At 43.2% G+C, this 15,168-nt stretch overlaps 1 protein-coding gene across 2 annotated transcripts in view; it reads left to right on the forward strand.

Moving 5' to 3' along the window:
* Positions 1-15,168, forward strand: part of Adcy2 (adenylate cyclase 2) — a 375,018-nt gene that overhangs the window by 275,118 nt on the left and 84,732 nt on the right. For both annotated transcript variants that reach the window (XM_026397066.2, XM_077799966.1), the window contains exons 11-14: positions 2,533-2,576; positions 6,020-6,100; positions 11,936-12,005; positions 14,395-14,492. In XM_026397066.2, coding sequence (XP_026252851.1) covers positions 2,533-2,576; positions 6,020-6,100; positions 11,936-12,005; positions 14,395-14,492 — 293 coding nt within the window. The remainder of the gene's footprint in view (positions 1-2,532; positions 2,577-6,019; positions 6,101-11,935; positions 12,006-14,394; positions 14,493-15,168) is intronic.

Here is a 15,168-nt window from a genome sequence, read left to right on the forward strand (position 1 = left end):
GTGCATCCTTGTAGGCAAAGAAAGATCATAAGTAGGAAAACATTTAATGAGTAGGATCATTTCAGGTGCTGGTGAGGACCACCATGAAGTTGAAATTGGTGATGTCATTGGAAGTGAACAGGGTGGGACAGCTAGGAGGTCTCCAGGAGAGAGAGGACCAAATTAGGACACAGGTGGCAGGGGAGCAAACTCAGTGTCCCCGAGATGGAAATGACTGTGCCATCTGCTGGGGGCACAGAGGAGGCTGGGTGCTGGAGAGTTATTAGCGACGAGCAAACCAAAGTCACTGGGAGGGGACAGGCTAAGGTCAGGAGCTGATGTCTTGTTCTCAGTGTGAGGGGAAGTCGTGGGGGATCTGGAACAGGGAGAAGCATGATGGATCGATGCTTGGGAAAAAGAACAAGAGTGCAGGGATTCCAAGTGGGAACCATGCCTTCTATGCTCAGGTTTCAGCAGCTGAAGGAGTAAGTACAAGGTCTAATTTGAAAGCTGAGTAACAGCGACCTGGTGTTGGATAGGATCTGTGTGAGAGGGAGCAGCAAACCCTGCAGCTGAGAGACTGGTGGTGTCATGGGAATAGACGATGCATATGAGAATAAGGCAGGGTTCATAAGATGGAAAACTCAAAACTTTTTTAATGGGCATCTTAAAATTGGTAGACCTTTTTAAGAAGTGTGGGAGGGAAACAGATGATTGGAAAAGCACGTCAGGAGCTCCTAGGGAAGGTCCAAGCTACAGATGAGCTGAGAAGACCATTTTAGGTTATGTTGGAGGCCATGGAAGCAGAAGGAATCATCAAGAAGACAGTGATCCAAGCAGAGCCCTGGGGCTCCTGGGGCCTTGAAGAATTTACACTTGTTAGCAGAATTACCCCATGACCCGAGTACCCAATTGCCAATGAAAATTCATACTGCTAGCATTAGCAATGATTTGGAAAATTTTGCCTCAGTATTGCATTTATCATCTGTGCTCAGGGCCAATAACTCAGTCTCCATAGAGACTTATTGTTTGCCTTCAAGTACTTGGTGGGCTGGTTGATTTTTAAGAAATAAGAATAATTTATAAATATTTGCCCATGGTTTTCCAAGTAGTTTCTCTTGTATACCTGTCAAGGAAAAGGTCTTACTTCTCTGAATATGTGTGTGTGTGTGTGTGTGTGTGTGTGTGTGTTTGCTATGATTGCTTATTTCCTATTAATCTTTATTATTCTCTTACTTTAGAGTGATCATCTCCCTTATTATCTGACTGTGGGACTCAGGAATGATTTCAGTCTTGAGACAATACTGGTGAAAATCCCTGATCTAAGACTGGGCTGGAAACAGCTTCCAGTTACAAGAAGTTGTGCACAACCTGGAGGACCTCTTGCACGATTTTGCAATTTTCTTAGCTCTCTGGTCTCATCTGTGATGGGTTCAGTGCCAAGGCTTTTATCACCTTAGCAGAAATCAGTACAGACATCTTAAGAAAGTTGCTTAATGTGCAAAACCAGGACCAATTTTACTGAACTGTGTCTCTTACTCATTTTCCAAAAGATGCCACTGTAGTTCTTACTGATACATTCCAGGCCGGAACAACTGCCATTTCTTTTACCTAATCCCCTCTGCAGAATTCCATCTACTCTGTGTTGAATAATGCATTGTGTTAACTTACATAATAAGGCATGGAGTGCAATTACTTATTTTTAAAAGTCTTACATTTTTTGTCTAGACACACTTCTTAAGCAAATCTTTGAAATCAAGGCAACAGACGCAAATTTCAAAACTTCTTTGCTTCAACTTTCACTTACAAATGTTCAGAAGTGGATCTTATTTTCCTCTTGTCTTAAACTAATACTGGCCATCAAGTTCTCCATCAGTGAACTCTGACCAGTGCCTCCCTTCCACACCTCTTTCTGGAACTTCAGAACTGGTCTGTTGAAGTCTTCTCACCCAGTGTTCCGTAACCCCACCTACATAGCCTATGGCACCATTTTATAACAACTCAGTTCAGAGATAAGGATCCATGGTAGATTTTGCAGTTATATTTGTATTTTAAAGAACCTTCTAGTTTGTCTGATTTTCACATGATTTTAAGTGGCTGATAGTAACCTTAGTAATAGTGCCCTGCAGGGTATTGTCTAAAATCAAATTCATAATATCAAAATGTAAAAATTTGGGCTGGGGATATAGCTCAATTTGTAGAGTGTTTGCCTTACATGCACAAGGCCCTGTGTTCAATCCCCAGCACCAAAATAAATAAATAAATACATAAATAAATAAATACATAAATACATAAATTTTTTTTAGAATCAGATGATGATCCTGATACTCCCAACATCTATAGTTTACAGATGACGTCACACTGCAAATATGAACAGGGCTTTAAATATTGATTCATATTTACAATTGAGCTCTTTCTTCACACAGGCAGTGATTTGTTACATAAATGATATTTGCCATGATTAAAGAAGAAATATGAAATTTATCATTATCAATGCAATATTTTTCTTGAAAGATGTTCTTAGTAACTAATAAACTTTTCTTTTTAATATAGGACGTACCAATGGGCCAGCATAATTTTCAAAACCGCACTTTGAGGTATGATATACATCTTTGACTAACTTTTTAAGACTTCCTGCCGTTTACTTATTTCTGAGAATAATTATCATCAACTATAGTCATTTCAAAGGCTTCTTCTAAAAGAGCAGTTGCTTGTGAAAGCCCTGTTAGATTGCTTCCAGCTTCTAAGAATAAGGTTTTCAGTGTCTTGTTATTAGAATTACGAGAAGGAAAGGAAAATGACACCTGGTAGTCATCTTAGAACGTTAAATTGTTTTCCTAAAATGACGCTTCTACATGCCAATAGGCAGTAGAAAACTGAATGGTCTTAAGATGAGTATGTTGCTTAAAATCAACTTTCAGGTTGAATCCTGAAGGTTAAAGCAAGTCTAGTCTTTCTGTAGTGAATCAGGAGCTGCCTGCCCTCCCCAAACAGGGAGGAAACTCCCCACAAGTGTTGACAGGTGCCTGTCTCACCCACGGTGAGAATCACATGCACGACTAGTGTTGACCCTGTGTTCCGCTTTTGGCCTCAGCATTCCCATAATTTGGTTTGGGAGTTCACCAAACTAATACTAGGAAGCTGGAGTAAAGCTCGTAAGGAAGGCAAGCTCCCTGTCCTCACAAAGGTCACTTCATGGGAGGCGTGGCTAGATTTGCAGAAATGAAGGAACAATGGGAGATCTGATGTACTTTCCTATAGAAAAAGCCTGTATCCAAGTAGAAACTGGACACACGCAGAGGGCTACCTGCCCAGGCATGGCCATAGTGCCTCTTGTTGCAGAACGCTGCTATGTGGCGTAGTCACTGGTTCTAACTTCTGTTCTGTGCAGACTTTGAAATTTTAACATGAAGATGTAGCAGCTACAGCCCTTGTGCTTTATGCTCTAAGAACAGTGGGGTTCTTAGGCTTTGGAAGCATTATTTTTAAGTGACTTATACTGTACTAAAAGTACTTCAGCTAATCTAATGGACCCCAGAAGATACCTTGGCAAGGGCCGTAATGTGCTAGTAAATGTGTGAGCCATGGTTCCCAGAATGTCCCAGACTTCCTGACACTTTATATTCAATGTCTCTTTTGGTATCTGTGTCCCTCTGCCTAGATTTTGCTTTAAGAGTCTATGTACTGAAATACAATGAGAAATGCCTCAGGGGACTCCCATGTTCTGGGATGAGCGCAGCCAGGAACATGTTGACCACAGCTCTTTCCGTCCACACTGAGCTGTGGAGTCACATTGTGGAAGGGGAGACAGCGAGGGCCAGTGGCTGAGCAGAGTGCCCAGAGGCACATGCTGGGGACACAAAGCCAGGATCTGTGCGGGCTCTGTGACTCCAAAGCCCACATACCTCACCACCACTCGGTCCTACCTGCTGTGCTAAGGGCCTCTCCACTCCTTCCTCGGTGGCTGCTGACCTCCAATGGCCTCCAGACCTTCTGGAGAGAGTGCTGCTCTGGTCGTACTTACCTGGTTCTTGACACTTTCTGGCTTGGTGACATGGACCCATAAACTTCCCTGAGACTCCAACTGGCCCAGGGCAGATGTGGCTTTTCCATACCTTCATAGAATAGCCCACGTATGGGGGGAACAGATTTGGGAAGGAGGCTTGAGAGAAAGAATAGTGACCAATTGGAAAGAGAGACTGGTGCAGAGCAACTGGAAGACCAACCATGGGGTCAGGGGCAGGTGTGGGGACAGAAAATCAGCTGTGCTAAAAATCCAAGGAACAGAGTCCTGGCTGATTTAAGATCTTGATTTAAGATCTCCTGGCAGTCAAGATCTCCTTCAGGATGTCTTATCTCCACAGCCAAGGTCTCAATCATAGATCAGGAAACCACAGGCATGCTACAGTCCTCGTGCAGTAATTACTGAATTCAAATGATGCCTAACACATGCCTTTATTGACTGTGTCATATGTCCCACTAATGATGCTGGTCTCTGTAAAGGCATTATCTGAGCTGCTCCTAAGCAGATTAGCAAACTTTTGTAAGCCTGAATGTCATATTTTTATTAGCTTCAAGGTACAGATGGTTCCTTCTTAGACTTGGTGAAAAACACAGCCACCAAATTGAAGTTAAAAAAAAAACAAACTGAAGTCTAGTTCTGGAACTGAGAAGTTAAAGTCAAGGGCTAAAGGTTGTACCTCACATTGCTTGGTTTCCTGACCCAAGAGGGAGAATGCCTGAGCTATGCTATGATGCTGAGTTTGTAGCTCTTTAACAATGAGTGAAGGATCCGGTGTCGATGGTAAGACCCCTGCTGAGCTTGTACCAGGCCCTGGTTCCATCCTCAGCACCAAAAGGAAAAAAAGAAGGATTAAAATTGATTTATCTCATTCAAATGGATTGGAATTTGCTATGCTAAACCCTCCTAATTCAGTTCTCCTATCTGTGGATAGATCACATCTACCATTCTGGGTTTTGAATGACACTGCCCTCTACCTGTTTTAAGTGGAGCAGAGGGTTCAAATCCACAAACACGGGATCTGGGATTGAAAATCCATTCATCTCATTAACGACCATCCCATCCCGAGAGATTTAATTACAGATAAATGATAAATTTGACATTACACCCCTCAGGCTATTCTTATCTATATTGAGAGGCAACTCTGATCCCAGAAAAGTGTTATTTTTATTCCAGATTATAATGTCTATTCATTTAATAATTAACCAACCAAAACACACAAAATCTTCACCTGTCCAAGACAGAGGCACACCTTGTTCAGCCAGCTGGCGAGGGCCAGGCTGAGCTGCCAACCTTTGCAGCAGATATTTAACTTTCAAAAATAGGTATTAGTTCAGTTTTCTCCTTTACATCATTCTCATGAGGATTGTCAAGTTATCTTTAAGGAGCTCTTACTATTAGTTAGCATAATTCATTTAGAAAACATCTCATGGTTAAGAATTTTTTGCTTCCAAGACCAAGTGTATGCATGTCGGTGGGTTTTCTGAGAGCAGCACTTTTACAAACCGAGGAACATTGAAACACATACAACGAAGCATCGATATGCCAGAAATAAAACTACTTCTGCAAAGTCTTGAAAATCTGACCAGGGAAAACCTGAGGGAGGAATGCCTATTTTATCAAACAAACCAGATTTTGACAGGGGAGTTTCCAGAGCTAGTGTACTCTGCCGTTAGGCAAAGCCTGAAGGCGGCCAGTCAAGCGCTAGCTCATCTCAGGAGAGAGAGCTCTTTTATCTCCTATGCCACGCGTGCATGTTTAGCATTGATTTTCAAAGCCCGGTGCATTTCACTCTCTAAATGATAAGCCAACATCTTACTGAACCAAACACTCGAGTCAACTCGTTGAGTCTGCAGAGTGGGTCTGTGCCGATAGGGAAAAGTCTGCTCATTGGTCACTTTCCTTTTCCTGTTGTGGCTTTATAAACGATGTTAAACAGAAGTTTGGGCATTCTAGGAAACTAGGCCTGATACACGCTTTAGTACAGATACTCTGACATGAGTTTCCTTTTCCATTTAGAACCAAGTCACAAAAGAAAAGATTTGAAGAAGAATTGAACGAAAGAATGATCCAAGCAATTGATGGAATCAATGCACAAAAGTGAGTACCTGATCATCTTACATGATCTCACTTAAAACTGTATTATTTAAAAATAATGCCACATTTTTAAAGACGTTTCATGCTAGGCTCTGCAATGCTTATCAAGACAGAACCAAGTTTTCTAAGGCAATAATTGATTACACTTCAGTTGGCCTTCCTAATAGCTTTTGTTAATAGTATTTCTTTCATCTTTAAAAAAATCAATCCCTTCCTGGAAAATATTTGCCAAGTCAATTACTAATCAACAACATGACCAGTCATCATAGAACATTCCAGCCTCATATATTCAGCAAGCAATGTTTATAAAAGCTTCACAGGGCTTACATATGGGGAAGTCTGCAGAGTGTATCCTGTGACACTGTTCATTCAGGATGCGTCGATTCCTCCGCAGAATTGGCGAGTGTTGAGATACCCACTGTTCTCGATCCTGGGAGACGGTTGGAATTGGAATTCACAGTAAGCAGTGGGTGGAAGGCTCATTCATTCAGCCTGCGAAGTCAAAATTGCTGCTGTAGTTTTAAATGATCTAAGAGAGGCAGAGAAAAAAATAATTTAAAGGAAGTGTCAGCTCCTCTCGCTTGGGACGAGTGATGGCATTCATCCGCCTTTGCGTTCTCCTGAGGTGGCTTGGCACAGAGGCACCATGAGGAGCGGGAGGCAGGTCACTCTATATGGTTCTGGCAGGCAGTTAGACACTCAATGGATCATTGTAGAATTGAATTATAGTGGACAGTAGTAGGACTCCCTGAAAACCATCCTAGAAAGGTTTACATCTTTATAGAAACCTACTTGATTTTTATCCTGAAAGTCGACTCTTGGAAAGTATAAATTATTTTCACCTAGACCTCTCTATTACCAACACACAGTTACAGGGCCTCAGTTAGTGTGTGGCTTTGCAAAATGCATGTCTGTTCTAGATTGTTCCATATAAATATTTAGAATATTCACATAGATTATGAAAGATCACATGACATGTAAAGAGAGAGAGAGAGAGAGTGTGTGTGTGTGTGTGTGTGTGTGTAAAGGCATACAAATCCATGCAATGCAGCATCCTGATTAGTCAAGAGCTGCCAATCAGGTGTGCTGGCACACTGATCATCGCCGTCCTGTGCTGCAGGAGACCAAGCCTCTCACCTCCCAGAGCTCCTGGGGCCCACAACAGTGCCTAGACAGATACTGCTTTCTCTGGCATGGGGACCACCTCCACACCAGTCCAAATGTTGACACATCACAGACCAGGAAGCAAATGATTCCCTGTGTCCTACCAGTAGCTAACACCTGGGGAAGCATCCAATTCCATTTAATGCTGGGGAAGGACCTCATTCAGTTGATACTCTGTAATCCCCAACCTAATACAAGACATTAGAAGAAAATAAATCTTGACCAAGCTTAACTGCCAATAATAATACAACATCAAAAACCTGGCCTCTAATGTCAGCCTCCGTCTGTGCTCATGCAAAACTCCTGCCCTCCTGAACCCACATTTAGAGCTTTCCTTCTAAAGGAATCCTTAGAAAGTTCAGTTGTGGCTTTGTTCTGTTAGGGTTGCTTTTGAATGGTCCGTTGTCTTCGCATCCCTTAGTATTCAAACTCACCTTTGTGTCTTCATGCTTTTTCTTCTAAAGTCATATCTCAGGTTGATGTCAATGCTCCTTTAATGATTTTCCCAACATATTTTAGAAGTCAAATAGAGAAAAAAAAAAAAAAGTCCAGGCAGTACTCAAAAAGTAAAAGGAACATTTTCTAGATGGAAGCTTTTGTGCATCTACCTTTAATTAGCATGATAACATTTGGTTGTGGAACACTACAGAATACTCACCAACTCCTCTTGTTTTGTTACGGCGTTCCCTGGTCTTTTAGTTTTGACTTTAGGACTGATCTGGGGCTCTAGCCTGAGGCACCATTCAGTGGTTTTTCTGCTCTCGATATAAACCAGTGACTTCTTTGCAGATTGTCCTCTGTCCCTTCACTTATCCACTCATCAAGCATTTGTAAAAAGATGAGTAACGCCAGTGTTTGTTCAGCCTGAGACACACAGCACGCAGGCCTGCCTCTCCTGGGCGCATCTCCACGGGGGCAGGGCCCAAGTTCTCTGAGGGGTGGTCCTGTAACTGCTAAGCCCATCAGGAAAGGCCCGGTCCAGTGGCCCATTCAACCTCAAGCATTGCTTGAGAGGATATCTCCCAGTACAGTCACGCTGGAGGTCGGGACTTTAGCACATGAAGTGGGCAGAGGACACAAGCCTCCCACCCACAGCAGCAGGAGAGTGGCCTTCTACTTCCTTGTCCCTTGGCTGTGAGAACTTGAATTCTTCTACTCCAGAGAGACCCTCCATGAGGATGTGGGTGGGCCTCTGCCCATCCCATCCAGTCAGGACTTTGTCTAGAATTTTCTTTATTAGACCTTGGCCAAATAACGTATCTTAGGATAAACTAACAGGGAATCACTGATAGTCTAGTCCAGGGACAGGAATGGGTTAGATTTCTTCATGCCGTGGACGACTTGTGTCAGGGAACATGTCAGAAGAACATGAATAACACACACAGTTTTCCCCTCCTCCTCTCCCCTCCTCTCCTCTTTCTCCATAGTTCCCATTTCCAGAAATAATATTTGACCTTCCTTATCAGCCAACAGGAATATTTTTTTAAAGAGAGAGAGAGAGAGAGAGAGAGAGAGAGAGAATTTTTTAATATTTATTTTTTAGTTTTCAGTGGACACAGCATCTTTATTTTATTTGTATGCGGTGCTGAGGATGGAACGCAGCGCCCCGCACATGCCAGGCGAGCGTGCTACCGCTTGAGCCACATCCGCAGCCCCAGAAATCTTTTTTAACTTCAAACAGCCAAAGAACATTATGAAATCTCTGATTTTTTACAAGTCTGTAGTGGAAACTCAGGCAACTTCAGAGAATTCACATAGAAACCAAAATCTGAGCTGGTATGGTGGCACACACCTGTGATCTCAGCGACTCAAGAGGCTGAAGCAGGAGGATTTTGAGTTCAGAGTCAACCACAGTAGCATAGCAAGGCACTAAGTAATTTAGCAAGATCCTATCTCAAAATTATATTATATATGTGTATGTATGTGTGTGTGTGTGTGTGTATATATATATATATTATATAAAATAAGTATTATATTTTATATATATATGGGCTGGGAATGCTGTTCAGTGGTTAAGCATGCCCAGTGCCAAATAAAAGAGCATGCCCTCCATAATTCTAAGACGAGGTCATCTCCTAATGTTTCAAGGGAGAAGCCACAGATTAAACTCACTGCTGTGGGTAAAGGGGGCCAGAGCGTCAACTAGCTGGAATTCAGTCATGTCTCCAACCGCTCCTTGCTTATGAAGCAGGATGTTGGGTGCTGGGGACACTGGGCTGGAAGTCCTGGTCCTGAGCACTTGCTGAGCACCTGCAGGACGCCGGTACCTGAAGAAGCCCAGATGGGAGCATGGGCTGCTGATGAATGAGGGGTGGCTTCATTTCCACTTCATCCGATGCACTCAGTTGCTTTCCAAGCTCCAGTATCCAGGAGCACTTTGAAATTTGACTTTTCTTTTTCAATAAAGAAAAAGAAACATTTTTAGCAAATGTCCTGCACATGTTATTCATAGGTTGATTAAAGTACAGTTCTAAAGTGAGAGGGTTAAAATTTATCTTAAATTTTATTTTCTGGACCTTTATTTTTTTAAATTTATTTTTATTTTTTTATTTGTTCTTTTTGGATATACATGACACTAGGATGTATTTTGACATTGCATCCTCCAACTAGTCTCTATAAAAGAGCAATGATATAATTCTGTATCTCGTACCATAGTCAGAAATACCAAAAATGTTATTTCCCTGATACCCGAAGTTTATAACATTGCATCAAGCAATGACATGAAATCCAGATTCGTGTCCATCTCGCTTTAATGGAAGTCATTACAGACACATAGCCGACTTCCTGCCTCAGTGACAAGTGGACGGGTCCTGATGATGCTGTACGTGAGTCACATCTAGAGACCTCACCTGCAAACAGAAGGCAGGGTCACCTCTGATGGTCACCTGTCCCTTCCACTGGTCCTCAAAGGCTTTCGCCTTCTGTTTGGTCAGCTTTGTCGCTGCTGTGACTAAAGGACCCGACCAGAACAACTATAGAGGAGGAAAAGTTTGTTTGAGGGCTCACCCTTTCAGAGGTCTCAGTTTATCCATGTCCTGCACCAGTGCTGAGCATCACAGCAGAGGAGCGTGGCAGAGGGAAGCAGCTCACTTGATGACCAGAAACAGAGAGAGACTCCACCCTCCAGATACAAAATATATACCCCATAGCCACGCCCCAGGGAACCACCTCCTCCAGCCATATCCCACCTGCCTCCAGCCCCCACCCAGTTAATCCCATCAGGGATCAATTCACTGATTGAATTAAGACTATGACCCTATCATTTCTCTTCCAAACCTTCTTGCCTTGTTTTACATGTGAGCTTTTAGGGGACGCCACATCTAAACCATAACACCCTCTATCTTCCTACTACATCTCAGGAGGTCACCATCCACAGAAATATGACCAAGTGCCTGAAAAAATGCTACATAAGAAATTCATATGAATTAATAGTTGTTTCACAAGGTATAATGTTTTTTGAAAATTTACTAAGGTCCTAACATATGAGTTCTTGGTAGATAAATAGAAATACAGGAATGGATGTTGATTATAAATATAGATATATATAAAGTTGTATGCAAGCATAGACATAAACATACGTATGTGTGTATATTTAAGATTACTATATTTTCCAAAATTCCACAAGTTTTTATTTGAGGATAATAAAATTATAAATTCTTCAGTGACTAACAATCCATCCAGCATTTCCAGGTGCTTTTCTTTAATGCACAGAATTGGAATTTTTTGTATTCTTGCATTCATGGGTAGAAGAAGGTGCAATTTCCTATGTTACTTATTTTATTTCAAAGAGTGCACACCTAGTTTGTAGCTAAGTGTGTGACTGTGGCAGGCATTTACCCAGCTTCTGCAGCAGCATGCTGGGTGTCTTCGTGTGGCTTATTGGATAATGCAGCACTCTAGTGAAGGATTTTCTCCTTGCATCCTTTCTCTATGTACAACTCTTTCTTAAAACAGACCTACAAGTTGGTCAATTGGAAGAACATAAACTTCCATGTAATTCTTATTTTTTTCCAACATTGGAGAAACACATATGTATGTATCCAGGAGTTGATATAGATCCATACATATATGTTTATGTTTGCATCAGCAGATTCTCATTATGTTCGGTTTTAGCTGTTGTTTAAAACTGCATTTGAATTTGATTTTTCCTTTCTCAGGATTTAAATAATGATAAGTGTAGACAGTGTAGAGAGGCAGGATCTCCTCACCTAGACCCCAGAGTGTCTGGCTCTCAGGATGCTCAGAGTGATGTGCTCCTGGCTCTAAGGCAAGAAAAGGGACAGTTCTCTAGGAACCAAGTCCCTGGGGAGAGGAAGCGCCCATGTGACTTGAGGAAAACTTCAGGGAATCAATTTATTGACGTACTTGAATCCTTCTGATAACATCTCCCTAGTTGCTTAATCCAGACAACTTGAGTTTCAGTCTGACCTGGCAGTCGGTTTGCAACACAGGACCTTCTAAGGAGGGTCAGGTGCAACTGCAAATGCTATATTTGCACTTCCTGTTAACAATCTCAGCATTCCAAATCCAACAAGTTGGAATTGTACATTTTTTAAAAAATATTCAGTTTGGGATGATTTACAATCAGGAAGAATGCAAGTCATTTCATAAAAAGTGGCTCCAGATGTTTGGTTGGAGCGTTGGATTCATGATGACTGTTCTTTTCATTTCCAGGCAATGGCTCAAGTCTGAAGACATTCAGAGAATCTCACTGCTTTTCTATAACAAGATCCTAGAGAAAGAAGTAAGCCTTTTTATTTATTTATTTATTTACTTACTTATTTATTTATTTATTTTTACTCAAAATCAATTGGTTTTTCTGAATTGGTAATTTTGAATTCCTTCATAAACTGGGGCTCACGTTTTTTGCATGTGGCATTTAAGCTGCTTCTATCAGAACTCCTCTGGCTTCCGTGGTTCTTTCGTGCACACATTGCTTTAGTGTGTCTCTTTCCACTTAGCCTCCCTCTCTGGCCTCTCAGCCTGCCCAGCACCCTCTAGTAGATGGCGGCTGCAGCATGTCTGAGATCCAGGGCAAAGGGAGAGTGCAGCAGCTGATGCCTGGCTTCCTTGATGTGACATTTTCTCTGAAAAGGCTTTAAAAGAAAGCAAAATCCTCCCTGATGAATTTTCAATGTCTTTACACAAATTGCTTTAATATTTTTGACAAAAATGAGTCTACTTTCAACACCTGTTCAGGAAAATTAGAAAACCCACACTTTTAAGTTTTGTTGCATGTAAACATTTTCTCATTATGACTTTCAAGGAGCTGTTTCAGGCACAAATAAGAAGCAGATGATTAATTTTTACACATGGAGTTTCGCGTGGCCTTGCTAAATGACTTCAGCAGTCACACAGGAAGGATGATTGTTCTTCCAGGTTCACTTTAAGTCATCCACCCTTTGTGTTTTGTGGGTCCAGAGAAGGAACAAGATTTACAGGTTGTCTCCTTCATCCAACCTTAAAATTAAAGACTTCGTTTGAGCAAAAGTGATGAATGGCAGTTTTTGCATCACTGGCATTAAAGTTCTGTTTAGAAAATCAGACTCATTGTTTCGTGGATATCAAATGAAAATATCAAGCATCAAAATTCTTCTAGAATTCACCAGGGTTGGAAATTACAGGTACACGCAAACTTTCCTTTGCGTTTGTCGTCAAGAAAATCAATTTCTGCGTCTAAGTAAAGGATGTAGATGGTGTCGCAAACTGACACCTGACAGAATGGGTTTTACTGACCACATGAGCCTGGAGTGACAGTCACAGATACTAATGGCTGTCGGCTTCACTGATTCATTATTCCTTCCTGATAGAAGTCCATTTCCCTTGTTGATTCCAAATGAAATCGCACCTCACATCTCTGCACAAAGCTCAGAAGAAGTCAAAAGACAAGCATGTAATTGAATGCATAGGATGTAATCACACTTCAGCATTTATGCTAATATGACCTCTTCATCAGCATGTAAAGTATCCTGGCTATTCAGTCACAAAAGCCACTAGAAAAAAAAATCTAGTAAAGAGAAGGTAATTATCATTAAAAACGTGGCCTTTGCTTCCCTTCCCCAGGAGAACATATTTGCAGATGCCAACTGTAAGGCAATTTTTAGAGTGCATGGAAACGTAAGTCCTGCCGTCCCCAGCTGTACTCTAGGCCCTCGGGAAGGGGGAAGGCAGCCAGACAAGGCCAGAGACATCACCAGGCCCACAGAGTCCATCCTTCAACACTGAACCCCGGCACACCTTTCTCCATAACTCGGGAGAGAGATCATGCAAACGGACAGTGTTTTAGGAGGTTTCAGTGGTGACAACGCCACCATTTTATTTCCTCTAATTTTATGATGAACCCTCTTTGGGGAGGCAGTGTAGGTTTGTGGATGAATGGGAGCCTAAATCCAGTCCAGCTGAGGGTCCTGGCTACCTCATGCACTGATTCTCCCTGAGCGTGTGATCACACAATACCCCTGCAGTCCCCTCATTCAAACCAGGGACAGCAGTGGCTGCAGCCATGTGAGCTGTTGTGAGGATGAGTGAGCTAGGACCTGGGCCCCTGGAGAGGCGGGCATGTGGCCAGGGCTGCGTGCAACAGAGACCACGTCTCGCCCGTGCCCAGTGCCCATGTGCCTGCACAGGTCAGGACGGCAGCCCAGCCAGGCAGCCACAGTGGTCAGTCCATGGTCCTGGAGGGTTGGGAGAACCCAGTGCACCCCTGCTGATGGTGCTGGACCTGAAGGAAGGGCATGTCCAGGAGCCAGCCCACACGCCTCCCCTTATATCTTCACTGCCCACTCAGCTAAGCAGCAGTGACATAAATGACAAAAGGAAATGCTAAATGGAATGTTTTCTCGACTCTGTTCAAAAGGCACAATTCCGAGGTTCCTTCCACTCACCCATCAGATTCCCAGCCAGGCACCTCTCTCCTTAAGGCAGTGATTCAGTTACACACAAATGCAGGTCCGAACAGTTGGGGCATGAATGGTGGTCTCTGGAGGTCACGGCAGCTCACACGGGAGGAAGTGTGACGCCGGAGGCTGCGACCTGCAGTCCCATGTGGCCCTGCTCCTTGCTCTAGGCAGCGGCCACCCTAGGCAGCCCTCCTCCAGCAGAGACCTGACTCCTGGTTCCCTGTCTCCCTTCAGTACCGAGCCACGGCCCTGCCGGCATTCAAGTACTACGTGACATGCGCCTGCCTCATCTTCTTCTGCATCTTCATCGTGCAGATTCTCGTGTTGCCAAAGTAAGTCCTGACGTTTCCCCTGGGAGTCTCGCTGTGTCCCCCTCCCCGGGAGCCCAGTTGTATTCGAGGTATGAAAAGGTGCTGATTTTCAGACAGGTATTTATCACGTCGGGGTGGAGGAAGGGTAACTCCGGGTCCTGAAGGCTGAGTACCCCATGTGCTTTGCTTAGATTCAGAAATACTTGATTTTCAAAGCGGACGTATTGATTCCCCTCAGGGATTTTTTGAAATAAATGTGACCTTCTTGCATGGCTCTTGGTGTGACTCTGATGCACCGTCTAAGAAATGCGGTGCAATAAACTAACCCAACACAATCTCCTTCAGGTGTGATTTCTAATAAACAAAGAACACCACAGTGTGTTGAAGGGCCAGCACTGCCCGGGCACACTGGCCCACCATCCACTGTGGTCAGGTCCAGTGAGTCTCGCTTCCCTCCCTTCTGTCCTAAATCTACCCTCTGCAGTCGTCTTTGACCACTCCAGGTCTGGGTCCAGCTGGCCCCTCCCAGGAAACACGGTACAGAGGGGAGGGTCTGAGCACACCAGGTTCCTTTCACTGCGGTAGGTTCTTTCTGGTCCTACCTACTGGTGAAAAACCAGTCATTCTGTGAGGCCTCCTCCATCTTCTCTCTTGAACCTTCTTAATGAGAGCAATAGACACCAAGCAACTTTCTCCA

Source organism: Urocitellus parryii, chromosome 1 (assembly GCF_045843805.1).
Source record: "Urocitellus parryii isolate mUroPar1 chromosome 1, mUroPar1.hap1, whole genome shotgun sequence".
Taxonomy (NCBI): Eukaryota; Metazoa; Chordata; class Mammalia; order Rodentia; family Sciuridae; genus Urocitellus; species Urocitellus parryii.